This window comes from Phocoena sinus, chromosome 7 (assembly GCF_008692025.1).
Source record: "Phocoena sinus isolate mPhoSin1 chromosome 7, mPhoSin1.pri, whole genome shotgun sequence".
NCBI classification, from domain to species: domain Eukaryota; kingdom Metazoa; phylum Chordata; class Mammalia; order Artiodactyla; family Phocoenidae; genus Phocoena; species Phocoena sinus.
In genome coordinates, this window is record NC_045769.1 from 7,536,947 (window position 1) to 7,564,557 (window position 27,611).

A 27,611-nucleotide genomic window follows, 5' to 3' on the forward strand; every position below is an offset into this window, starting at 1 on the left:
CTGTTCTTTGCCCATCCCCCGAGTCTACAGAGCACCTGTCCCAACTCACAGCAAGCTGGTGGCATTTGTCATTTTACCCAGACCCCCTCCAGCCATTCGTTTGTTTGTTCACTTACTCAGCCTGAAACCTTTTCGGAGCTGCTGCTGTGGGTGGGTGCAGGGAGAGAGGGAAGAGACAAGCACCTGCGACAGAGGGCAGGCGACAGCCTAGGTGTGGCCCATTAAATCCTCCTGCAGCCTGGGAGGTGCTTCCACCCCTTTCTAAAGTGTGGGGAAGGTTAAGGTGCAGAAGGGAAAGGTGATCAGGCCCAAGTCCCACACCTCGTAACCAGCAGCTGGGTTCGCCACCAGTTTGCGTGGCCTCGACACCCTGCTGCCTCTGCCATGTCCCGGCCCTGCTGCCACCAGGAAGCCTTGGCCTGCCCTCCAGGAGCCCCCAGCCTCGTGGGGGGGGATACACCCACAAATCTAAGACCAATTTCAGGAGACGGCCAAGAGGAGGGAAACACTTCACATGAAAGGGATAAAAGAGCAAAGGTGTGGACGAGGGAAAAACATGCATCAGCCATATTCGGAAAATTAGGAATCAAGGGAAGAGGGAGGAGGGCTACGAGGTGAGGGCGGGACGGGCCTCCGGGGCCTGGGGAGCCAGACTCCAGGATGTGGGCTGCGTGGGGGAGCTGGTGAGGACGTGCTGAATGAGGACGGCCATGAAAGGGAAGCACACGGTGGCAGTGGGGCACAGGGACCAGAGGCCCGGCGCAGTCAGGGGGTAGCTGACGAATCTGAGGGCTTGCAGGCCGCAGCCAGAGGCAGCAAGAAAGGCCAGGGCAGGCCCGAGTTCGGAGCTGCACGCCAAAGTGACGCTCTGGGAGCGGAGGGGAGGGACCTCAGAGGGTGACGAGGTGGCCCAGAAGCCCACATGGCCTAAGAGGGAGCCAGCTCCAGCTGGGCAGTTGTGCCCCGTGCAGACCCTGAGCTGAGGAGGGGGGCCTTGGAGAGGCCACCGGACTCGGCAAGGAGGAGCCTGCGGCCACAGCCCTGAGGGTGAGGAAGTTGGTTCCGAAGACCAAAGATTCAAGGGTGAGGGAGGCGGTCCAGTGGGGACTCCTCTCAATACGTTTGTTGGTGAAAGAAGTAATAGTTTGAAGAGAGGGTGAGAAGGGCCTCTGTACTGTTTTCTGATTGCTGTTTCAAGTTTCCAAAAGATCTGACTATGTTTTCAGAGGCAAAGGAGCTAATGGGAAAGAACCTGGGGGTCAGTACCAGACCAACGAACCGCCCGGTTCGTGGCTACTCAGGGAAGAGGCTATGTATCCTCGCAGCTGTGAGCTCCCAGCAGGGGAGGCTGGCCCAAGAGGTTTGGGTGGAGAGGAGGAGGCTTGTCTGGGCCTCCCTCTGCTGAAGAAGGACCCCAGGGGAGACCGTGTGTGATGCCCTGTCCCTAAAACTGTCTTCTCAAGTCCACTGGGCACAGGAGAGAAGAGAAGGGCCCATACCCGTCAGGTCAAGAGAGGCCCCTTGAATACAGCCTAGGGACAGGGCAGCCTCCGTGGGCCGACCCACAGTTGGGGCAGGCACAGTCCAGACTGAGGTCAGCGCTGGGCTGGCCAAGCCAAGCGGGCTACGCTGCGCTCCCACAGAACTCCCAGAGACGACGGATGAGGCTGGCACCGGCAGCGGGGTCTCGGCCCAGCGTGGTGCCCTACACTCTCAACCCTGCCTGGCCAGAGTGGCTGAGCCTCCAAGGATGTTCCATCTCCAGATCCATTTTACCAGGCTAACCAGACGAGAAACTCACTCAGCCTTTCCATACCCAGAACACTCAGAACGTGGCTTTGGAAGTGACTGGGGAGCCGGGCAGCCAGGGCAGAGTGGCACGGCTGCTGCCCAAACCTGAAAATGCATCCATTTTCAAAGATCAAAACCAACTGAGAGACTTAGAACAGCCTCTTCTGCCCTCAGCCACCAGGGCACTCCTCACAACTCTGCGGGAACCTCCTGCAAATGGAATTAGGCCGCTTACAGAGATTGTTCAATTAGCTCTCGGTGAAAACTGCTAACTTGGAAATTTGATAAGAATTGCTCCCAGCCAGTTTCAAATTCATTTCTTCTCAAGACTAAGCTTTCCCCACTTGGGCACATCCTCACTGTGGGCCAGGAGCCCTTGGGCTTCGCATTGGTTGTGAAGGCAGCCGCTAGGCCTCTCACAAGGGCTGTGCGCCTGGGCGTGGCCCCTTCTCTGCAGCTGAGCAGCCAGCGGGAGCGGAGGCACTGGCCACCCTCAAGGGGCCCTCCGCTGCTCTCCCCACAGCCCCTAATTGAGTGTAGTGTGGTGGAAAATGCAAGAGCCCAGGAGCCGGTGAGATGGGAAGTCAGCGGCCGGATGAGCGCTAAAGTGGAAGCTGCTGGGGATGGGAAGGGAGCACAGCGCAGCTCTCTCCCAGGCCAGGGTGGAGCTGGTAGCCCGGAGCCCGGAAAGCGGCAGCCTGGAGGGAGGGAGCTGCAGGCAGTCTCCCGGGTGGGTGGGTAGGTTGGGGGATCACCAAAGGAAATGTAGCAGACTGACGGAAGGGCGCCCATCCACAGCCGGCGGGCACCCCGCTGCAGGCCCGAGTGGAGGGCGCTCCGGCCGCCGCTCGGGCCTCGCGCTGACCCCTCTCCTCCTGGGCTCACTGCAACCTGCTGAGCGTTTTGGACATTCCCATGAAACCACAGGGAAATGAATGGGGCCGAGCTCACAGGCGTGGAAAACCCCAGAGGAGAAGGCCTCTGGAGCCAGACATAACAGGACCTGCGGGTGAAGCCGGAGCCAGGTTTCCTCTTCTGGGAGGCTGAATCCACTCCAGGGCCTTTCTATAGGTTCAGCGGGCGGGGCCCAGCTGCAGCGAGGAGGCACGTTTCAGCCGCTTGTTTTTCTACCTCAAAGGACGTCTCCAGAGGCTCCAGTTCAGAGCGGCCCTCGGGCCCTGCCAAAGGGAGGCCCAGTAGCTGCGGTAGGGAGGGGGGAGGGGACTGCCGGGAGCCGGGTTGACAGGCAGAAAGCCCTTTGTCAGCGTCAAGAAGCTAGAGAAGCCTCGCTCCCTTCCCAAGGTTCAGGGCTCTGTTCTCCGAGGCACCGGGCAGACCTGCGCTCGTGGCAGAAAACTCCCCCTAAGCAGAACCAGGTCACAGTTTGTGCCGTGTGGCCTTGAAGAGCTGGGTAATTAGGGCTTGCTAGCTCCACCACAGTGTTGACACACATGCCTTTCTCCACCTCTAGCTGCTGTCCAACTGGAATTGGAACCGCTGACCAGAGGAGGTACGGCCAAGACGCGCAGAAGCCCCGCCACCTCTGGGAGCCGCTGTGGTGCCCCCAGTGGCTTATCTGCCCTAGGTGGACTCCCTGGCTGGCGTCCCTTTCAGGCCCCAGCCCCAAAGCGGGGGCCGGTTCGCCAGCCCTGGATAATGGACAGAGACTGGGCAAGTGCGGTGGGGGCCGGCACGGTGGGTCACTGACGTTGGGAGAGATCAATTGTGATTTAGAAACTAGGCTTTAGGTACGAGAATATTCGAGAGATAAGGGTGTTGTGGAATGCACAGGTTCTCTCTCTCTCTCTCTCTCCATCCCTCTCTCTCTCTCTCTCTCTCTCTCTCTCTCTCTCTCTCTCACACACACACACACACACACACACACACACACACTCTACAAAAGGCAGCTAGGTGAGAGAGGAGAGACGCGTGTCCTTGGGAACTCAAGCTCCTTTGCTTTTGCACCTTAGAGCATGTTTCGCTCACCTCCAAGACAGTCTTGGCCTCACTGCCGCTGGGGAGCAGCTCTCCTTGGGCAGGGCCGCCACCCCAGCTGTATGACCACTAAAGGCTGCAGGGAAATAGGAACCACTGCTGGTCTCAGGCTGGGCACGTGATGTCATCAAATCCTCACAAAACCTTGCACGGCAAGGGGCGTGTCAGGCCTAATCTGCCACAGGGAAACCGAGTGTCTGAAAGGCCAAGGATGGTGACCATGTAGATTACAGAGCCAGTGTGTGGCAGGGCCGTGGTCTAGGGACTGGGCTTTCTGACTCTGAAGTCTGTCCTCTACCCCTAACTTGTGATGAGAGGGGCTGCCAGGCCTACCTGGTGCAAGTGGAGGAAAGGGTAATGTGTCCAGGAGAAAAGGGGTTTCTGGAACGGGTAGAATGGGAATCCGAGTTCTTTAGGCCAGTAGTGGCCCCTCTGCCGTAAAGAGGGAATCTGCGTTTCCACGTTCTCCCCCCACCATGCCCCGGCACAGCAACTCCGCCTCCAGCAAGCCCTGCAGGATTCTGCATTTCTGTGGGAGGCCCAGAGTTCCACTGGGGGTGGGGGTGGGGGGGGGGCTGTCCAGGGCACACGTGCGATCGGGGCCTGCAGCACTAGGGGGGCCCCGGGGAGGCTGCAGCAATGAGCAGGAGGGGTGGGGCCCCAGCCCCGACACACTGACCTCCTGCGGGCACCTGCGCCGACGCCACCGGGAAGAGATGGGCCAGTGGAAGGTGCAGGCAGGACGCACACTGGCAGGGGGACCTGGCTGTGACACCACCTTAGGAAACTGCCTGGGCAGACTGGGCAAGTGTTTCCGGTTGCTACAAAGGCCCCCGTGGGGCTCCTCGTAACCCTGACATGCCCTTTTTGGCTTTGTGAAAAAGGTCCAAGAGTGGGCTACAGTTCTAGCCACACACGTGGGTGGGATCGGCTTCCTTGAAGACAACATGTCTTGTAAAATCTTTTGGGAAACGTCAGTCCTTCCTTCTCCCCCTGGACCCAAGGCAGACCTGCCGGTCATGGATGAAGACGAGTCTTCAGTGCTCGAGGCCCTGGGGCTGGGCTGCGGGTCCCAGCGAGGGTTTTCCGGCTCTCCTTGCTCCGCAGCCCTCTGCTCTGTTCGGCCCAGACAGAGACCAAGAACTGCACTGCCAAATACTTTCTTGATTACGCCCCCCGGCTCCCAGATGACACAAATCCTACTCTCTCACGCTGCAGCCGTGTTCTGGCTTCTGCTCACCTGGGTCTCCACTCACCTGCACCTGTGATGCCTTTACTGGCCCAGGCCGCCCTCCAGCCCCACCCCATTCCCACCTGTCCCCCACCAACCTGGCTCTGGCTGGCTCAGCCAGCTCCATTTACCTTGATTCCCAGGGCCTGGAACAGTATCTGGCATTCAGTAGGCACTCCTAAGTATGTTTTTTATCTGCAATGTTTTGCTTGGTTCATGCAAGACCAATTCCTAACATTCCTATGGTGCTTTACGTTGTCTGCACGTATGGCAGCCATGCGACCCTCATTACAACTGCGGGAGAGGGAGAGAGAGAGGATCCTGCCGCCTCCATTGCAGAGGAGGAAACGGGCCTGGGGGTGCAGCCCCTGTCCGCCTCGCTGTGGAGTGGGGAGCTGGCCCGAGTCTGGCCCGGGCGAGCAGATGCCTTTGGGGGTCTCTGTGCAGGCCCAATGCCAGGTGCTTGGCCACTGTTGGCCCTTCTGAGTCTCACAACAAGTCTTAGACCCCTCATTGTTCATACGAGCAAAGGGAGGCTCCGAGAGGTCATGTGACTCCCCTAAGCTTACAGAGAGAGGACACCAGGGGCCCCATCCACTGCTCTTCCTCAGGTGAACCTGTGCCACCTGCCTTAAGCTTTCTAAGGATTGGACAGCAGGGTCTCCTTAGCAGCACCCAACCAAGGGCTCTGCTGACAGCGGGGGGTCAACACAGGGCCTGCCCTGAGGCCACGCTGGCACCTGGGGGACGGGCACCCGTGGTGGTCTGCTGTGTCACTACCGCCCTTCCTCCCTGTCAAGGGCACCTCCCGCCCTCAGCAAGGGTTGCAGCAGCAGAGGAGCCGAGGTCACTCATCTCGACCTAGCTTGCCACCTGCCCAGCAACCTCAGAGGGACAGCGCCTTTCCCCAAGGCTCCCTGCCCCCACGTCTGAGGCTGGTCGTACTGGGCCTGCAAACACGCAAGCCCACCTCCGGGCCTGGCCGGGCAGGGACATCCTGTGACCCTGGAGGTCTTATTTTTAGCCCTCGGTTTACCTCTGCCTGTCTCTGGCTCGGCGGACAAGAGGACAGGAATAGGACTTACCCCTACACCGCCAGCTCCCCATGTGAACACTTCCTCCCATCTGCCTTTGGGGCTCTGGCCTCCTTCTGTGTCTCGGTGTTGCCCCTGGGATGAGCACAGGGGCTGAGCACATTTGCTTTTACTGCTCTAGTTCTCCTGTCGCCGGCTAAAGGCTTGAAGGTTCTGCCTCTTTCATCTGTGGACCTCTTTCTGGCGAACGCTACTCAGTGGGTCAGAAGGGCGGGGAGAGTCGTCCTCGGGGCTATGGCCATCTCGACCCTTAGACATCTTGGTCTGGAAGCCTGCCCTAGGAGCTGCCGAGACACCTCAGCAAGCCTCACACAAGACTTTCTAGTCTGCCCCAAGAGGGTGTTTTCTCACTGAACTATGAGCTGGGTAAAGAATTCTGGTCCTTTTTGTTTCCCCTGGTGAGTTCCATACTGTTAGAACTGCCCAGCCCCTGACAGTGTAAAGGGCCCTCAGAGGGGCTGGGCTAAGGGTGGGTTGGCTTCTTGCATCAAAGGCTGCAGCTCCCTTGGCCCCTGCACGTCTCACTGACCTGTTGCTGGCCTCAGCCCAGCTCCCCCCGCAGCCATGAGGAAACTGGCGTCTCTCCTTGGGCTTCCTCCTGGGTGACGTGCACCCACACTTCCTAGGACCCCCCGGGGCTTCCAGGTGCTCCCCCCACCTGCCACCCCTAGCCTGCCTCCACTGAGTCACAGCTGAGTTTTCAAGGCTCAGTTCAGGCATCACCCTTCTTGGCCCATGGTCCTCTGGGCTGATTCTAGCCCCAGAACTCATTGTTGGATTGCGACCGTCTCTTTTGAGGCCAGTTTTCCTGTCTGGGGACCAGGCCTTGTCCACCTCTGTGTCCCAGGGCCAGGGGCACGTGTAGGTGCTGTTCAACCTGGGTTAGACAGGCCAAGAGCTGCAATGTCAAATGCCTGTTTGGGGAATGAACGAGGCACTGCAGAGACATGATTTGCTTGGTGCTCCACAGAAAAGAGGGAAGGAGGACAGTTCTGGGGGGTGGAAGCAGAGACCCCCAGGAGAAGGGCCTAGGAGTGGGGTTCCTGCAGCTTCCCTTCAGCTGTTCCCCGCTGGAAGGCAGGCATGTGAACTCAAGAGACAGAACCTAAGTCAGCTTCCGCCAGCCTGATGGGACCTGCTGATTTGCTCTAACGAAATTCTTCCCTACCTGTAGACAGTCATCACTTAGATCCAACACAGGGTGACAGTATGGCTGGGGCTCATGTGTTGGTCACCTGATAAATGAATACTCTTGTCCAGAGCAGCCCACCTCATTCTAAATATGAAAAGTAGCAGATTTAAAAAAAAAAAATCTTCTCCTGGGCTGTTTCCATTGAACTAACGCTTGTCTTATCACCCACTGGGATGCGGTATGTTGAGTCTGGCAGAGCTCTTCGTTAGTTATGTGACTCTTAAAATATTGACCCACAGTTTTATGAACCAGGTTCAGAGTGGTTTAAATGGATTTGTTCCCATCCAGAGCCTCTGGGCTTCCCCAGCATCGTCATGTCCCTGCCTAGACACACACACAGCCAACCTCCAGGGCGCACCGGCTCTCCCTCCGGTGAGAGGGCGAGCACACTGGGAGGGGTGGCAGGGGCGAGCACACTGGGAGGGGTGGCAGGGGCGAGCAAGGAGACTGCTGGTTTTCATCCCCACCTCTACCCCTGCATCTCTGGACTGATGGAAGCTCTCAGATACAGGCTGTGTGAAGACTTCAGCCCTTTCCAGGTGCCACCCTCAACTCCACCTTAGATCCAAGGCCAGAACAACCTGGATTAGGCTGGGTTGATGGTAAGTCAGACGGCAAGGCCAGTGGATGTCAAAGCCTGAATGGAGCCCACAGTTCTACTTTCCTGAGCTGCCGCTCTGCAGGCCAAGTCCATCTTTTAGGGCAGCCTGGGATGCACAGGGAACCCTGCTTTTCCAGGACCTAGAGATGCTCTAAAACAGTTCTCTAGGCGCCTGGGAAGCTGACCAGATTTCTGCGTCAGCAATGGCCTCTGGGAGCTTCGTCATAGGTGGCTCAGGCCAGGCCTGGGCAGCCATCATGACTGGGAGGACCAGCCCGTTCCACCCAGGCTTCCCTCAGGGTGAGAACTGCTCTTCCTGGCAGAGGCCTCAGCCCAGCTGTCCCCACCTGGGAGGAGGCCCTGCCCAGTGCCCTGCAGGGCTCTGTGTGGTCACCTGGCTGTGGCCATCCTCCCATAGCCACTGTGGAGAGAGAGACCGTGCTCCCTGGCTAGAGGTGTCTATGCCAGTCCATTTCCCAAAAAATCTTTGTGAAGTTCAAGCCCAGTTCCTCACAGGGCACATTTGGGTGTTGCAGAATTACTGCCATCTGGTCATTCTGCAACAACACAAAGACTTGGCTGCTGGTTTCACCTTACAGGCAGAGCACAGCTCAGGGCGGTGTCCGCTGCCAACTGCATGCAGAGACTGGGCGCACACCTCCACCATGGCCTTCGTCACCGCCTGTGGATGTTACCTTACACACCTGTCTTCCTCTGTGGGCTGTGTGCTTCGGGGGGGGGAGGATCTTTCTCATTGCCCAGTAGCTGGCACTAGCAGGTGTCCAACCGTTTGCTAGTAAAGCAGAGGAAAGGTGTCTAGATCTGGGCTAGGAAACAACGGGCAAATGCATTCCCTGCCCACGAGGCACGTGGGCAGACGTCCTCAGGGCCCTTCCTTCCACACTGAGGAATTTCCGAGGGGTCGCTTTCTAAGTTTGGCAGTGGGAAATGATCCATCTGGCAAGTAACGCAACTCTGAATATATAAGGGCTTCCTGAAGATTCCTGTGGTTCCCCGGCATGAGCTCAGCTTTATCAGGGCTCGGACCAGCGCTGGCCTCAGGCCTCTATGGAGACCCGGTCTGGCCTGGATGGGAAGGGCGCGCAGGAGGGCAGGCTTCTCCCTGTGGATGGGCAGCAGCAACCTCTTGTGCTCTTGCTTGTTGAAGTCAAGAGGGAAGGCGGGGTGGGGGGGGTCCACCATACAGGGCCTGTGTTACCTGGACGGCTAACCTCCCTAACCTCCACTTTCCACCCCTCAGGGGGAGGATTAAATGAGACACATTACGTAAAGCTCTCATCTCAGGGCCCGGCATGTTGTTAAGCATTCCATAAGCATTAGTAATTATTATTATAAAAACCTAAAGGTGACAAGAGTCTGGTGTCATTAGAATACTGAAGGATGCTAGAACACAGAGCGAATGCAGCCAACGCCCTGGAGATGTTCACTCAGCACTTGCTGGGCATCTGCAGCGTTCCAGGTATTGTGCTCGGGGCTGGGACACAGATACTGTCCCAGCCCTTGGGCCTAGGGAGTCAGGAGATAAACACATACTCACTCCCCTACCGCCCCATGAGAATCTTCTTAGTCACACACCGGCTCTTTGCTTCGGCATTTATTTACTGAGTTCCCACAGCAATGTTCTCAGCACTTTGGGCGACGGATCCCTCAGAGGATCTGAGGAAAGTGGTTTTCCATGCATTCCTTCACACACTCTACCCACAAAACCTCCCCCATTCTATTGCAAGGAGTTCATGGGTCATGAAGCCTAGTGGAGCCTGCCTCACAGGACACACAGCAAAGTACTGGCGTTTCTGAGGAGGCAAACGGTCGCATTGGCCACGTAAGAGTTAGGTCTGATGAGCCTGACAGTTGGGGAACACACCAGGAGAAAGCCGAGAGGCGTGAAGGCTTCCTTCAGCTTCGAGAGCGGAACACTGAAGATCTGACGGTTTACGACACAGGAGATGGCGACCAGCTAACTGGTCTTTCATCTGCACTGAAGACTAATTAATGAGAGGAAACAGACTGAGATGAAACCAGAGGGCTGTTAGCACTAAGGAAGAATTTCCCAACATGACAGACGCACTAAACAATTCAGTTCAAGTTGATTTAGGAAGTACACCGCCATCTCACTTATCTAAAACTCAGCCACATGTTCAATCTTGAGCACCCGATACGTGGGGCAGAACCAGCAAACAACCAACAGACCAGGCCTTGGGGGCCAACACAGGTGCCGGAGCCGGGAGTCGAGTGTGACTCTCAGGGAAGTCCCGCCTTCGCTCCCCACTCAGACCCTTTCCTCTTCTCGATGGACAGTTCTGACTACTAGACTCGGCTTCCTGGCTGATGCCATACCCCCATGGCGCCTCATGCGCACAGCCAGGCTGGGAGGGCGCTCCTGGTGTCTCCTGGACAGCAGGAGAGAAGTGACAACGGGCCCTGACTGTAAAGGTGGACACAGAGACAGTTGAGGCAGGGCCTCAGTAAAGTCGAGTGAAAGCACACGGCAGTATTGGGAGTATTTAGAGCAGCGGCAAAGCCGCAGAGTGCAGTAGAGCCTAAGGAAAATGCTTTTGTATCACCATATAAACATTGTGAATAATCCTAAAGTATTAAAAAGGGCTACATGATGTCCAGTGGACACCATTAAAGCAAAAAATACGTCCATAAATTAAAACAAGAGCCATTCCTTCTGTGACGTTCCAGAGAGCTCACACACGAAGGTGTTTAGAGAAGATCACAGCTGGCCCACCACTGAGGGAGACACCATCGCGAGGACGCCCGAGAGAGGAACGCTGCCCGGAGAGCGCAGTGCTGCTGGCTTGGTGGGCCCTGCTCCGAGCGCTCCCCACAGCCCTTCAGTTCCAGGGTGATGGGAGTGAGGTCCTCAGCGACCCCAGGAAACGAGCCACGTTCTCTGCAACACTGGCCCACTCCTGGGCCTGGAAGGCAGACACCGTGTCTCACCCATCCTCAACCTTGGAGCCTGGCCCAGCAGCCCCTGGCACGTCCTTGGGTCGTGGGGTCATGTGGGGCTGGCCGGGGGCAGCTTGCAGTCAGTGGCGTGCTGTGTGTTCCGCATCTCAGCTAGGCTTTGCTGGGGTGGGTTTTCAGAGCAGCTGCGTAAGTTGGCCACTTGCTCTTTGCTTGACTCAACGGGCGTGAGCTGGGCACCTGCTCTGGTCACTCTGTGAGGTCTCTGCCCACCTGAGTGCCCACCTTTGGAGAAGTGTGCTCAGAAGGGAGAGTAATCGTGTTCAATTCCTCTTCGATAAATAAAGTGATTTCTACCCACTGATGGCCTTTGTCGTCAAGCACAGCAACCCCCTCAGGCTCTGGAGGCTTCCTGCCCAAGCGCCAAGAAAAAGCCACAATGCCCCAGAGAGCTGGGGAGTGGCAGTGAAGACAGATCAGAAACACTTCCCCACAGAGAGCACAGCCAAAAGCGAGAGAGCCAAGCACGTTCTGGCTACCCGCCAGGCAGCTGCAGGAGGCGCCAGCCATGGGCACCTTTCTTCAGGCTTAGAGCCAACACGCAATCCTGTGGCCCATTTCCTGCATGGGCGAACCTCCCTCAGAGTATCTCAGGCCTCTGTGGCCTGGGCCTGGGCTCTGACTTCCAGCCACCCAACAGAGGGTGCTTACGGCAGAGGCATTTGCTACTTTAAGTAACTGAACATGCCCTCGAGGCTGGTGCAGCCCACCGGCAGGCCTGAATACCACCAGCTTCTAGCACTCCTCAAGGTCTTGGAAAGGGACAGCCCTCCTTGGGTTTAAAAACTAAACAGCTGAGCCATCAACTTAGAAAGGTTAGCCTTAGGGGCCAAAGAGCAGTCTTTCCACTGGGATGGGAATCTGTGGATGGACAAATACCCAGAGTGGCAGAAAAGACATAGATCGTGCCAGGGAATTCTGACAAAGGTATATATATGGCAGAGAGAGAGGTACAGAGAAAACAAAAATGCTAATTTTCCCCATCCTCTCTCACTGGTCAAATCATGTCACCATATGCTCAAAGAGCATTTGGAAAAAAACAACTGAAGGATTCCAAGTCACACTGGATTGCTGCAGCCCTAGGAGGTTCCTAGAACGGACACAGTTGCAGTCCATCGCAAAAAGATGAGTAAAGGGAACGGCAAAGGAAATTTAACAAGAAGGAAAAAACGCTGTTTGCTTAATGTAGCCCTGTGTTAAATCAACCAAGGGAACTCTCTTTTATAAGGTCTTTGAGAGTTGCAAAGTATTTAGTTTCGAGAGTTCCTGGTGGCCTAGAATTGTCTGTCTTGGGTCATCCTTGGGTAGTTATTTGGGCGGCAGGAAGGGACACTCTCACATCATGGCTCGGGCCGCGGAAGCCCCTGCCAGCCCTGGGCCTGTTTGGGTCTCTACCCTCCTTGCACTCTTCCTTCCTCTCTCCAAACCTCAGCAGAGAAAGATTCTGTGTGTCTGCATAGGGTTCATAATCCTCAAATTGGGACAGCTTGAGGGTTTAAAAACACACAGTCCCACCCAACAACCCAAGCAGCCTGACCAGAAGGAAAGCCCTCAATCCTCACCGCCCACCTCCTTGGCATCAGAGAAAAGCCCAAATGGCAGTAGAGGCCAGGAAAGGCCTAGCCTGGTGGGTGGCTCGGCCAGGTGGCTGCGGAGAGCTGCAGGGGCGGCTGCACGGGCAGGCAGGGAGGGCTCCTTTCGGCATGACACTTGGCTGCCCCAGTTTGCTTCCATGACAACGGAAGCCAGAGAAAGACGGATGTGCAGATGACACCGCTATAAGGAGGTATGGGGAAGGGAAAAGGAAAAGATGTTCAGCGTACCTGTGAAGTAGCTTAGCAACTCTCCTCTTGGAAACCTATGACAAATGTGGTATTTTCTTGTGACCTTGGGGGTTACACATTCAATATTCTACCAGGGAATCGGGGAGTAGTAAGAACAGCCTGGGCTTTGGGTCCGACACCACCTGTTACAACCCCTGCTCAGCTGTATCAGCCACGCTATCCGTCTGTAAAACGGACAAGGCCAAGTCTTCCTCACAAGGTTAAAATAAGGAGTCACAGTCTTGTGATATGCCATCTGCCTACCTCCTAACATACAGAAACCACCACTGCCACATTTCAAACTTAGAAGTACCTTCGAATTGAAAGATCAACTTGGGGAGAAGCAAAATCAAATGTATACAAAAGGGAATTTTAGTGTTAAGTTTTCATAATTTACAAGTGAGTTTGTGGTAAAAACCCTTTCCTCTGAGATCAAGAACAAGACATGGACGCCTGCTATCATCACTTCCATTAAATACTGTATAGCGCTACGAGGCAAGAAAAAGACACAAATGGTGTTGATACTGGAAAGGAACAAGCAACACTGGATACAGAGAAAATCGGAAAAAATCTACAGATGAATTATCTGAATTTAACAAATTTAGCAAGGTCACTGGATACAGGGTCAATAAAAATAAACTGTCTTTCCATACATCAGCAACAAAGAGACAAGGAAATTTATAAATACGATTTTAAATAGTATCACAAATATTAAATACCTAGCAGTAAATCTAATTGGAGATAATCAAGAAGACCACTGCATAAAAATTTATGAAACGTTACTGAGAAAAATTAAAGAAGACCTAAATAAAGAGTGGGATACACCATGTTTGTGGAGTAGAAGACAATCATAAAAGGGTTAATTTTTTCCCAACTTGATCTCAGTGTAAATCCAGTGCAACCTCAGTGTAAATCCCAGCAAGTCTGTGTGCATGTGTGTGGCAACTGACAATCTGATTCTAAAATTTCCATGGAAATGGAAAGGGCCAAGAATAGGCTAGGTGCCCTTTACTGAGGAGCAGCAAGGTGGAAAAGTCTAACTCTACTGAATACCAAGACTTATAATAAAGGCACAATGATTGAGACCGTGTGGCACTGGCACAAGAAGAGACACGCAGATCAGCGAGACGGGACAGAGCGCAGATACAGATCCGTGCGGATACAGACCCTTCATTTTGACCAAGGTGGCCCTGTGGAGCAGTAGGAATGATGCTGGGTCGATTAGATGTCCACACGGGACAAACTGAAACTTGCTGTACTATATTCAAAACTCATTTCTGAGTAGATTATGGTCTAAAATAGAAAAGGTAAAACAATAGAGCTTCTAGAAGATAATGTAAGAACATGTTGATGGCTAATTGCCTGTGTCCACTGGACGGGCCACAGGGTGCCCAGATTAAACATTATTTCTGAGTGTGTCTGTGAGCACTTGCACTGGATAAAGTAGACTGCCCTCCCCAGCGTGGGAGGCCTGAACAGAGCCAAAGGGTGAGGAGGGAGTTCTTCCTCTCACTGCTTGCCCTCTCGTCTTATCTTCTCCTCCCCGCAGACTGGGAGTTACCATTGACTTTCCTGGTTCTCCAGCTTACCAGACAGCAGCTCATGGGACTTCTCAGCCTCCATAATCACATGAGCCAATCCCTCATAATAAATCTCCATATATATATATATATATATATATATATATATATACACAAATATAAAAATAAATAAATAAATAAATAAATAATATATATATACCTCCTACTGGTTCTGTTTCTTGGAGAACTCTAATACCAAACATGTCTTCATGATGTTTATATAGTTTTCTTAAATGGGATATAAGAAGAATTAACCATAAAGAAAAAACCCGATACACTGAACTACATTGAAATGAAGAATTTCTGTTCATTTAAACACCACCAAAGAGAGTAAAAAGGCAAGCTACTGAGTAGACATGTATACCAACATGTATAACCAACAAAGGACTCACACCCAGAACAGAGTGAACTATAAGTCAACAAGAAAAATGGAAAACCTAGAAGAATGACGGGCACACAATTTGAAAAGGCATTCTACTGAACGGCCAATAAATATATGAAATCTCGTATGTTGCTGGCAGGAGTGTTAAACTGGTACAACCACTTAGGGAAATCATTTGGCAGTATCCACTAAAGTGGGTATTTTCTCTGAGTTAGTAGTTTCACTCCTAGGTATACACTCAAAAGAGATATGTGCATGTGTGCACCAAAAGACACGTATAAGCAGAATTATTTATAACAACCTCAAATTGGAAACAACTCAAATGTTGACTGAATTAATGCAGACTGGATAAATTACGATGTATTCATACAAAGGAAGACTTACAGCAATCAAAATGAATGAATTAGGACTATATGCAGCAACAATGATGAATTCTCAAAAACATAACGCTGAAAGAAGAGAGTCAGACACAAAAGAGAAGCCACTGAATGATTCCGTTTATATGAAGTTCAAAGCCAGGCAAAACTAATCTGTAGTGTCAGAAGCAATGATGGTGGATTCCTTTCTGGAGGAGAGAGGGGTATGCTGGAAGCTCCTGGGGTGCTGAAATGTTCTATTTCTTGATGTGGGTGATAGTTACATGGGTGTGTTTGTTTGCTAATACTCTTTGAACTGGATGCACATGACTTGTGCACTTTTCTCTATGCATGTCATAGTTCAAAAATAAGTTTCACAAAGTGAGTTTATGTAAGAATCTATTTTCCAGCGCGTGGACTATGGAAGAAAATAGTGGAGTGGATATTAAGTCACACTACGTGCTGAGACACGGACCAGTGTGCATGATGTGTCTGCATCTGGCCTCTGTCCAGTATAATCTCCCCATTGCCTCTGGCTTCCACATTTCCTCACTCTGATCAGTTCTGCCCTTAGAATGCCGGCAGGAGCCGAGGGGCTAGCAATTTCTATCAGGGGCTGAGCACCCTGCCCCAGCAGCATAGGAAACCTCTGATGAGACAATTCAGTGCTTTACAGCATGGCTTCAGGCTCCACCGCACCCCCCCCCCCCCATTCTCCCAAGACGTAGGGAAAGGGTGCTGACTCAACACAGCTGAGTAAGAGCTTCCCTGCCCTGGCCACCTGTGGGCTGCATTACATGTGTGGGAGACTGGGTGACTGTAACCCAATGGTAATGTAAGCTACACAGAAGGCAGTCTCGCTGACCCAGGCCTTGCTGCCCTCCCTGCCCAGGACCCACAGGCAAGTTCAGCATCACTCCGTGGCTGTTCCAGGCCCCACCCCTGCCATGTATCACATGGCTGAGGCCGTACCCCAGGGAGAAGCCTGCTGGCTCTACCTCTGGTTTACAGCTTGAGCTGTAGCACCACTAGGGGAACTGGCCTCCCTTTCTATAAGTGGGAGTGTTCATACTCACCCCCTTCCCTTCCTATAGGGAAAACTCAGGTCAAATGAAACACTGCATTTTGGCACCCAGGATACCATTATTGTTGCTGCACGGAGTGAGGTGGTGGGAGGGAACAGGAGCCCCCCACCATCTCTCTGCACGGTGTGGAAGTGGAGAAGCGCATCCCTCACTGATCACCGTCTTGATTCCAGCAGCTTAAGCAGGAGTCATGCCTGCATCACACCAAAGCCCGACACTGAAGGCTGCGGTGGAAAACAGTGAGCTCCCACCTGCAGCGCAAGCGGCCGACTCCAAGACGCCCACTGCAGCCGCCGGCTTGCTCCCACGAGGTCACTTCTGGCACCTTCCTCTGGCTGAGTTGCCTCCGATTTCCCCAAAAGCCCTCCTCCTCCCCCTTGATTTCCAGCTCTCCTTTCTCCTAGCCAAGGGCTTCACCAGGAACAAGGAAGGCGTTCTTCATTCTAACCTGGCAGTGTCAGCGGGAGGTCTGGAGGCTCTCAGGTAACACCACTCCTTAGCCTGTGGAACTGGCATCAGGTCCGAGGTGCAGGCACACAGTGTCATTTCCAAAGTACTGGGAACACTGGGAAGTGTTAGTGTTGGTCTGAAGTTGTCAGGGCTGCTGGGAAATATTCCATCTGCTTATTTGGGTGAAGGAAGAGGACGCGAACCAAGCAGAGGAGGAAACGAATTAGATGCAGGGCTTTATCAAGGAGCCCTGCTCTTTCTCCTGCCCGAGTGCGGTGGCCACGAAAAGGCGCCTCTCAGCTCTCCTGCCACGGGAGCATAAACGGCCTGGTGGCCCAGCCGCAGCCCCTGACCCACCACTGCACTGACACCAAGGCCACACTTCCCGAGGGCTGCTCCCAGCCGGTGACTCAGTACTCGAAGGACCTGCAGGATGTGAGGCTTCTCCAGCAGGTGACTCTGGTTCCAGGACTTCCCATCAGTCTGGCTGAACCTTCTTTTTTTTTTTTTTTTTTTTTTGGTACGCGGGCTCCTCACTGCCGTGGCCTCTCTCCCGTTGCGGAGCACAGACTCCGGACGCGCAGGCTCAGCGGCCACGGCTCACGGGCCCAGCCGCTCCGCGGCACGCGGGATCCTCCCAGACCGGGGCACGAACCCACGCCTCCCGCATCAGCAGGCGGACTCCTAACCACTGCGCCACCAGGGAAGCCCTGGCTGAACCTTCTTTTTTTTTTTTTTTTTTTTTTTTTTTGCGTTACGCGGGCCTCTCAATGCTGCGGCCTCTCCCGCCGCGGAGCACAGGCTCCGGACGCGCAGGCCCAGCGGCCATGGCTCACGGGCCCAGCCGCTCCGCGGCATGTGGGATCCTCCCGGACCGGGGCACGAACCCGCGTCCCCTGCATCGGCAGGCGGACTCTCAACCACTGCGCCACCAGGGAGGCCCTGGCTGAACCTTCTTAAAACTGGGCTGCAGCCCAAGACTCTTCCTACCCAGTCCTCCTCCTATGCCCTCCTCCACAGGGGCTGAGCTTGTGTCAAGATCTGAAGACTCTCTTCCTGCCTGCCTTCTCCTCTTCTCTCCCCTTCTAATCCTGTCCTGGCATCTGCTTCTCAGCAGACCTGATGCGTTAACACAGTGGTACTGGAGTGGGTCTGAGAGAGAGGCAAAGAGATGGAGTTTGGGGCCTGGCTCGCTTACTACCCAGTGGGCAGAGATGACACTCTTCTGAGTCGAACGTGGGGCATGGAGAATCCCTGGCACAAAGCAGTGGCCCAGCTGCTCAAAGACTCACCAGTGGTGACCCGGGAAAAAGCCTTTGCTCGACCGTGTTGATTCAAGCATTTGAGAGCCCGGGTGGTGCAGCGTCTACCAGGACCATGAAGTGAGGCACACGGTGCCCAGCAGGGAGACGGTGACAGGCTGAGGGCCCTCAACCAGCAGCTGCAGGCTAAGCCGGAGAGCCAGAGGGCCTCTTACAGAGGCAGCTTACAGAAAGGTGGCCACACTCCCTGCGGACGGCTAGTGACACCCTGTGCTGTAAGACACGCAGGGGGCCCACCCTGCATCCCCCACCTCATTTCTGGGGCTTCAAGGCCCGTAACTAGGTTTAAATGTCAGGGAAATGGGGCTGGGGATGTGCTGGGCTTGCTAAGGCAGAAAGAGATTATATACCAAGAGTGGGAAGGATGAGCTAGCGGGATTTGAGGGCCTTCATCAAAGGGGCCAGGAGATGACATGAGCAAGAATTCACTGTTTTGGGCGAATTTTCTTGGGATGTGGGATTCAGCACCCTTTCAGAGACCCTAGGGGACGGGGCAAACTCGCTGCTGCAGTGGTCCTTAGAGGCCTGCAGGCAGTGACAGCTAAGGCTGAGCAAAGTGGAAGGGCGTGAGCTGCCCTGGCAGGCAGCTGGGGAAGGGAGAAACAGGCTGGGTCCAGAAGACCTAGCGGAGGCCTATGGACTGTGGGGGGGCCCACCGGACACCCCCTTCTCCAGGATCATCAGAAGTGTGCTGGTGAGAGGAACACCAGCATTGCTAAGGAGATTGGTAGGAGATTTGCGGGCCACCAAGGACAGCAGAAGAGGCAGTCACAGAGCTGGGCTCATTAACGCCTATGGGGGTGATGGAACCCAAGGTAGCTCAGGCCAGGGGTAACACAACAAGGGTCCCTCTGAACTACAAGTGATGCTACTGCCAGGATTCTTCCCGCTGTGCATCCAGGGGTCAGCAGATGAGAGGAGGAGTCGCATCATGGTGGGGAGGGACTCTCCTGTGCTCCCTTGCCCGACTGTGAACAGACACATGGACATATGTGTCAACCCTGTCCTGAGAAGGATATGACAACCAAGGGCTCAGAACCTCCCAGTGAAGTTTTGAGTCACACCACCAGCTAAGCTGCCAAGACCTGCTGAGGTGCTGGCTGAAGGTGAGAAGAATTCTGAATGGGCAGCAGAGGTGGTAGTCTGTCCCATTAGCATGTCCTTTCTAAGCTCTTCCTCGGGAACAGAGGCCACGGGAGCCACAGAGAAGTTGCTCCCCACACGAGCGGAGAAATGGATCTGTGCAGGGCAAGGGGTGGGCTGTGGCTGCCCACAAGAAGCCCCGTCCGGGAAAACGGCCCTGGCCCTCTGGATCCCTGTGCCCAGGGGTGACTGGGCACGGCAGGGGTCCTGAGGCAGGCCCGCCCCTGTGGGACCTGAGAACAGCACCGTGGGCTGACACTCTGCCTGCCCAGCCCCCTTTCCCCATCCCTCTCCTTCACAGGGGCAGGCCAGAATGGGCTTTGGAATCTGCTAGAACTAGAGGAAAATTCAGGCTCTGCTCTTGACCATGGTGTGACCTAGGGCAGGCTAACCTCTCTGACTCTCAGCCTGGTTTTGTTTTTATTTTATTTAATCTGTAAAACTGTGAAAATAATATAACCTCCTTGACTTTTTTGAAATCTGTAAAACTATAAAAATAAGATCTGTCTTGAATGGTTTTGAAACTAGAAATAACTTGGGTAAGCCCCTAGCCCAGTGCTGGTGAGTTGTGGGCATTCAGGAGGTGGTAGCTCCTATCACTATTATGCTACATGGATCAGAAACTCTACAGGTCGTCAACAAAGTGCAGCCTTGCAATTGTACTCAGCTTCTGCAAGTTTGCTTGGCATATTTAATGCTCTTTATAATTATTACTATGCCCTCCTATCAGGCAAAAAATGGTAGGTAGTGATGTAAATAACTGCAATTACTACTATATTTACAGAATTAAATCAAATGTTTGCAGTCTCTTTCTTCTATGTGTTAGTTCTTCAGAATGCATAAACCATCCAAGGAAACCGTTTTCCCTCATGATAATCCCACAAAAAAATGAAAAGACAGAGGCTGGAAAGACAAAGGCTGCGTAGCCAGGTTCCCTCTCTAAAAGGATTCAATTAGGTCCCCCAACCCCTGGGCTAGGCACTAGGGGTACTGAAATAATACACAAAACAAGGCCTTGACCTTAAAAGGACTCAGCGTAGAGGAAGGAGGAGCCAAGTAAACCAGTGCCTGAAGTGCACTGTGATGAGTGCTGAAGCAGAAGCAGAAGCGGACAGGTGTGGCAGAGGACTGCGGAGAAGGCACTCGTGCCTCAGCCTTTCGTGATGGTTGTCAGGGGTTGGAATGGCTTCCCAGAAGAAGTAATACTTGGCTGAGAGTGGAAGGAGAAGTAGAGATTACCCAGATGGGTGTGAGCGGGCGGTGGGAAACAGCGGTGTTCTAGAAACGGGGCATGGCACGGTCACACAGAGACACCTTGCATGCGGCAGACTCAAGATGGTCTGGCAGGATGGAATGTGGGGTACGCTGGAGCAGGTAAGCGTCTAATCACAGAGCTGTCTTCTGGTGATGGGTGCCCAGTCCCTTCCTCTAGCCTATGAGCCCCTGAGGGCCACGCGAGTGTTTATTCAGCTCTGCAGCCTCAGTGACTAGTTCTGTACTGGTACCCAGCAGAAACTCTCTGTATGCCTGTTGAACGAATGAGTAATCAGACTCACATCTTCAAAAGTTTCTTTAGACTTCTGGTTCTGACAAGATGGTAAACTGAACTGATGTGGACCTTTTTCCCAACACAAACACAAAGAAAAGATGGATAAGATATACCAAAAGAATAATCTAGGACTGAGCATTAAAGAAAGAAGGGAAAATTCCCAGCTACTTGAAATGAAGAGGAAACTAAGTCAAAGCCATAATCATTACCATAGCAAAGGAGGGCCGGGGGTATGAGACCTTGATACAGTTATAGGAGTTAAGGTTTTCGTGCCCACAGGAGGGAGAAGACCTGGCCGGGAACTGGAACTGAAAGCCCTGCAGAAAGCCAGGATCCAGGAAGGGCTGCTGGTCTTTGAACAGGGACCAGGAAGACCTTTCTCACAGCCCAGAGGAATGTCTGTATATGGCGCGGAGGGGAGGCGCTCCTTTGTGGGACGGGATCCCAAGCCTGTACCGCATGTGTGTGTCGAGGCTGAACGCACACTACCCAGGTTCTGGGAATCCTAAGCCAAGAGGCTAACACCAAACTGGCAGAAGACCTACAGAACTCCCAGGATCATGGCAGAACAATGGCAAAGGCAGTGAAAGAATGCATCTACAACCGGGGGCATAGGGGACTCTCACAGTGAACACAATCCCTGCTTAAGACAATCTCCTGATGAAAAAGAACAAACCGTGTGAAAAAATGAACCACCGTAAAGGCAAGTCAATAGAGACTACATATGGGAGAACTGGTACCCTTAGAACTAGAAATAAGCGAACAGTCAGAAAGAGGCTATAAAATGAGTGTAATCAAAATAACTGGAAGAGATGAAAGGAATAGAAATCATAGTGAAAAACTAGGACAGGAAAAAAAGAACAGTAAAAAAAAAATAATGGGCTGATTTTAAAAAGCTCCCAACGGAACTTCTAAAAATTAAAACTAAACACCCAAATCAGGAAGGGGTATCCAAGAGCAGATTATAAACAGCTATAAGGAGACCAGTAAACCGACAGACATTTTTGAGGATGTGCCCCACGGTGCAGTACTGGCAGAAAAGGAGGAGGAAAAAGAGAAAGAATAAGATGGTAGGTTTCTAACAGGAGCTCCAAAAGAACAGATTAGGGAGAATAAAACAGAAAATAGATAATTTCAAAACGGGAAGAACTACACTGAGTCCTAAGCTGTACAGATGAATCTACTCTTAGACGTAACGTAGTAAAATGGCAGAACATCGAAGACAAAAGTAACGTCGCAAAAGCAACCAGAATGAAAAGGCACGTAAAGCTCCCTCAGGCTGCAGAGTGGACGCGCTGGAGGTGAAAGAGCTAAAGGCAGGGAGGGCATTTTGCACAGGCTCGGCCGTCCTGGTGGTGAAGAGGAGGACGGTGGGGAGTACTGTGGACAAAGCTGTTTGCCTGTGCAGGGTGCCACCATCCAGAGTTGCTCCCAAGTCAGAAGCAGTCACTGGCCTCAGTACTGCTCCCACGGCTCTCAACTCTTACCGCTGAAGCGCACCCTGGAGGGTGCTGCAGTGCCGCCTTCTATTTACACAAACTCCTTGAGGTCACAGACCAGGCCCCATTTATCTCTGTCTCCCTAGTGCCTCGCACAATACATTGTATGGAGTAGGGGCTTAATAAATGTTGAACTGAATTCTCATGAATCACTTGTTCACACTTTTAGGCCTGTTCTTTGCTCTCTGAAGAGACCTCCAAGCCCTAACTGGAAAAACATGACTTTCAACCAGTTCTGGATTCACTGGATTTAACATGCATATTAAAGGCAGGTGAAGTTTCTGCAGCAGGGAAAAAGAAGGTGGTCCCCAGGTCTGTGGGTTGCAGCTGGCAGTACCTGTCAGGGTGGTGGGGAGGCCGGAGCCTCACACCTCTTAGATGCAGATTCGAACAGTGTTTGGGAGGCTGGCAGAATAATTCAAGGAGAAGAGCTTTACTAATCGAACCCGAGGCACAACAGGTGCCTCAGCTTCTTTCCCCTAATGACCTCAGAGCTTTAAGAATGCTTACCTGAGAGCCGTGCCCTCCAGAGCCTAAGTCCCACCAGAGATGGACAAGTCCCAGGGCCTGTCCTCCCTGGAGCACAGAGGCTAAACGAGCTTCTTGACGGAGAAGAACGGGATGACATAGAGTCACGGATCGGGGCTACTAGGATATTCCAGGAAAGGAAGCTGACACGAGAGTCCAGGAAGTATAAAAGCGGAGTGCCTACTTTCAGGACTACTCCATTTAATAGGAAAAGGCCACTGGGGAGAACTACCGAGCGCCACAGTACTTACTCAGAAAAACTTCTTTGCTGATGGACTGATTTGGCAGGGATAAATACGAAAATGATTACAAATTAACTGCAGGGAATACCCAGATAAAAGCGGTAGTTTCAGTTATTACATGTACCCAACTAATATTCAGCTAATTTCTTTTATATGTAGAACCTCATCTCTCTGCTGCCGTTGCCTTCATGTAACTTGGCTGAGACAACATGGGCCCCTTAGGGCCTGGGCTGGAATCTCCTCATTTCCTAAACACCAATGTTGAGATTCAGGTAGTCGAGGGAACTGTCCCTAAAAGTAAACAGAGGAACACAGGGCAGAGCCTGGGAGAGAGGAGAAAGTCGCAGGCAAGCTCATGGGGTTCTCCACGCTTGACTTCACAGTTCACGGTGGGGAGGGGAGGCTGCCTTCGGACAGAGCGCTCACAGCTGAGGGCTGTCAGAGGACCGTGCACCAGCCTCTTCCCTACTCAAAACTCTGCCAGCTGCAGCCACGGTGCAGGGATGCAGCCCTGCTGGCACTGGGAAAACAGAAGCGAAGTCATGAGGATTTTTCTGAGACGATTTTTCAGGAGAGGCAGTCAACATTTACTGTGGGCATTCTACGTGCTAGGCCGGCGGCAATGTCTTCCCGTTCAATCCCCATGACAATCGTGCCAGAAGAGTTATCATTAGTCCCAATGTTCTTAACAGAAGAAGAAACCTGCGGCTCGGGGAGGTTAGAAAACTTGTCCACGGGTTGAGAATAAACTCCAAGACTGCCTCTAGCAAGAGAGAACGGTAGGGAGGGACCACTGAGGCTTCTGATAGGCATACTTTCCGAGATCATGGCTCCTACCCAGTTTCCTACACAAAGGCTTTCTTTTACAGGTCTTTGGTCCAAAGCTTATCAATACTTACAACTCCTACATTATCTCCTGCATTGCTTATTCTGATAATATGCTAGGAGTTGGGAATTAGGCCAAGAAACAGAGTTAGGTTATTTTCTCCGATAGGTTTTAAAGACAATGTAAGTTGTTGTCACCGGACCTCTGAACTGCTCAGACATGAACTTAAAGCTGGTGCCCTTCTCCCACTGAACAAAAACTCTGCCAACCTTATTTCCAAAGAGCAGAGAGTCAGGCCAGAACTGGAGTATGTAAACACCCCTGAGCCTGACACCACTGTGTTTCTGCGGCCACAATCTGTCGTGTGACGGGCTGCCATCCACGGCCACCCAGCTAGCATCAGGGAGCTCAGGGCAGCGCTGACAAGGAAGGCTTATCGCTTACAATTCTCTCACTCCCTAACAATGCTCGCCCCTGCCACCGAGGGACTCGCTCACCTGTCCCCGTCAGTCCTGACCCCAGAGAAGTCTAGCCCTACTTCTCTACTGAACTACGCATTATCAGAAGCTGAGATTGTATCTCTGACACAATGGCCTAGAAATCCTGTAACTGTCTCCCAGAAACAGTGCCATCCAAGAGGAGGGATGATGGTGTTAAAGGATGCTTGGTCAACCTTTTCTGGATGATTAACTTGGTGGGAATTGAGGGTACACGATAGCTGACGATAGCATCCTCCTAAAGATAAATTACGAAGAGGAATAATGCCTTGAAAGTAATCTGAATGGAAATTTGGTCACAAAGGCACACAGTAACCCATCTTCCACCCATAACAGAGCATGAGCTCTTGAGGAAGATGCGAGTTTCTCTTCTGGAAGGTAATGTATGACTCCACTGGCCTGTGCCTATTTGATCCTTCCACTGGATAAAATTAAACAGTTGGATATTCAAACAATTAGTCCTTGAGTCCAGGTTGGGACTATTCTTGTCATCAATGAGGTTTCCAAAAGTAGCAACTTGGGACATCAATTGCCTTTCATCTATTTTCTTCCCCGAATTAATGTGATAACGCTGACGCTGCCTCACACAGCTGTGGCAAGTGACCTTGAACAAGTTACATACATCCCCTAGACCTCAGCTTCTGCAAGTACAACAACAATAAAAGAAAACTCTTCAGGTTACCATGAGAATTAAGTGGGATGACAAACGTAGTGTCCCTGGACTGTGCCTAACACACAGTAGGAGCCCAAGGGTAGCTGCCCTCACCATTCATCAGTCCTTGTCATCATCAGGGCACACGCCCTTTATCTCACTCATCACCACTTTCACTGGCCCACAGACAAAAATACACAGTCAAGGAGGCAGTCCGTGATGAAGAGAAGAGGTGTATAAAACTATGCCAGGCGCCACCTTTCTAATAAGGCCCCAACTTAAACCTCTGTAAGCACCCAGAAGTACCCCGACTCTAAAATCCCCAAGGTAAGGGGGCGGCGAGGGATAAATTGGGAGATTGGGATTGACATATACACACTACTATATATAAAACAGATAACTAATAAGGACCTGCTGTATAGCACAGGGAACTCTACTCAATACTCTGTAATGACCTATATGGGAAAAGAATCTAAAAAAGGAGTGAATATATGTATATGTGTAACTGATTCACTTTACTGTACACCTGAAAATAACACAACATTGTAAGTCAACTATACTCCAATAAAAAATATTTTAAAAAACTTTTTTAAAGAAAGAAAGAAAGAAAAATTCACAAGGTGGAGTATCACAACAAACCCATAAACACAGTTTAGTCAGACTGAACGACAACAAAAGCCAAAGTCACACAGTGAACCCAGTTAGCAAGCGCGTGATTGGAGATGAAGTGGGTAGGGGAGTATCTAGAGGAGCTGGAGCCTGGAAAGGAGGCTGTGCTTTGAAATAGACTTCTAATACATTACACCTGCTCCTACACAAGTATTCCAAGTCCTATATTGAAGGGCAAAAGAGATTTTACAGGAAAAACATTTTTGTGCCAGCTATTTTCTAGTACAGTCACAAAAAGTGTGATTCCCTCCCTGACAATCCCTTTGTCGGGGAAGCCCAGTGTAAGGAAGGCTATGGGTGCTACCTCTGCAGGACATGGTGAGCTGACACTCTTTCTCACAGAGTGACTTACTTGTTGCTGTCACGGTACTCGTAGACGTGACATCCTTGAGGCAATCCTGTCTCGTGGTCCAGAGTAAAAGCAAGCTTTAGCTGAATAAGGAGAGAAGAGAAAAACAAGTAAGTTTCAGGTGGCATGCTCTATTCATTCTGACAGCTGAAATGAAAAACAACAACAGCAAGACAAGTGAAATCACACTCCCTCAAGATGATGTGTTGTGGAGAACCCGGGTCTGCCCGCTCTGGGAAGAGCCCACACCTTACGGGGACACTGTTGTCAAGGAGGACTGTTACCAGGACTTGACTTCTTCAGTTAGCATGCAACCGATTTTTTTTTATTAAGCACCTACTTTGTGCCAGACACTGAGCTAGCTGATGGGGAAAGAACAGTGAACAGTAAGCAGAGAGGATCTTATGGTCTAGTAGAGGAGACAGACATCAATCACATAATTATGCTGATGAATGGAAAAACTTCTTTTATATATATGAAACTTGGAAATAGGTTCTCTAAAGAAGGAAAAAACCTCCCATGTTTCTATAGAAGTAAATAACCTGACCTAGACTGGGAAAGTGGGAAGGAGGGGTTACCTAGACTGTGGAAAGGATGGATGGGGAGAGAAGAGGGTCCTCCTCAGCAGAGAACATAACATGTATAGAGCCCTCGGTGCAGGAGTTGCAGGAACTGAAGGATGTGTATGGGGAAATGGTGGGCAACGATGCTGGAGAGGAAGGCCAGGGCAGGGTACACAGGACCTTCTCAGCCATGTTAGAGTTTTTGGCCTTTACCTTACTAGCAAAGCGAAGCCTCTGACATGTTTTAAGGAGCAGGTGTGTGACATTACCAAAGTTAAGTTTTAGCAGGATCCCTCTAGCTACTGCATAGAGAAAAGATTGTAGAGGACAGAGCAGAAGTAGGAGCCCCGTGGGAGGCTACCGAGTAGTGCAGGTGAGCGGTGATACGGGCTGGGACGAGAGGGCAGTTGGGCAAGATGGAGAGAAATGGACAATTTGAGATCTCAAGTAAATTTTTAGAAGTAGAATCGGCAGAATATGCTGATGGATTTGGTGTTGGGGAGTGGTGAGGACAGAAAAGAAGAAATCAAGGATGGTTCAAGTTTTTGATTTAAACAACCAGGCAGGTGGTGGTTTCATTGCTGAGTGAGAAGACTGAATGCGGGGATGGGTAGAGAGTCCAAAGTCTGGTTCTGGACATGTTAACATTTTTTTGGCTGTGCCACGAGGCATGTGGGATCTTCCCTGACCAGGGATCGAGCCCGTGCCCCCTGCAACCCTGCAATGGGAGCAGAGCGTCCTAATCACTGGACCGCCAGGGAAGTCCTGGACATGTTAACTTTGAGGCACTCAGTAGCTTTTCCTGATTAGGGAAGGTCAGGAACAAGGAATCTGGTAATAAGCTCTGGATTCTGTCTTACCCCTAGGTTCTTCATGACATTTTTTTCCCCTTAAATTCCATATATATGTGTTAGCATACAGTATTTAAGACACAGACCTACTAGAGAATGGACTTGAGGATATGGGGAGGGGGAAGGGTAGGCTGTGACAAAGCGAGAGAGAGGCATGGACATGTATACACTACCAAACGTAAGGGAGATAGCTAGCGGGAAGCAGCCGCACAGCACAGGGAGATCAGCTCGGTGCTCTGTGACCACCTGGAGGGGTGGGATAGGGAGGGTGGGAGGGAGGGAGACGCAAGAGGGAAGAGATATGGGAACATATGTGTATGTATAACTGACTCACTTTTTTATAA

General features: G+C 52.1%; 1 protein-coding gene across 5 annotated transcripts in view; it reads right to left on the bottom strand.

Moving 5' to 3' along the window:
* Positions 1 to 27,611, bottom strand: part of DIS3L2 (DIS3 like 3'-5' exoribonuclease 2) — a 376,911-nt gene that overhangs the window by 13,344 nt on the left and 335,956 nt on the right. For all 5 annotated transcript variants that reach the window (XR_004350756.1, XM_032637768.1, XM_032637766.1 and 2 more), the window contains exon 14: positions 25,857 to 25,936. Coding sequence is in view for 4 of the 5 variants with exons in the window: in XM_032637768.1 (XP_032493659.1) it covers positions 25,857 to 25,936 (80 nt within the window). In the remaining variant the exon portion in view is untranslated. The remainder of the gene's footprint in view (positions 1 to 25,856; positions 25,937 to 27,611) is intronic.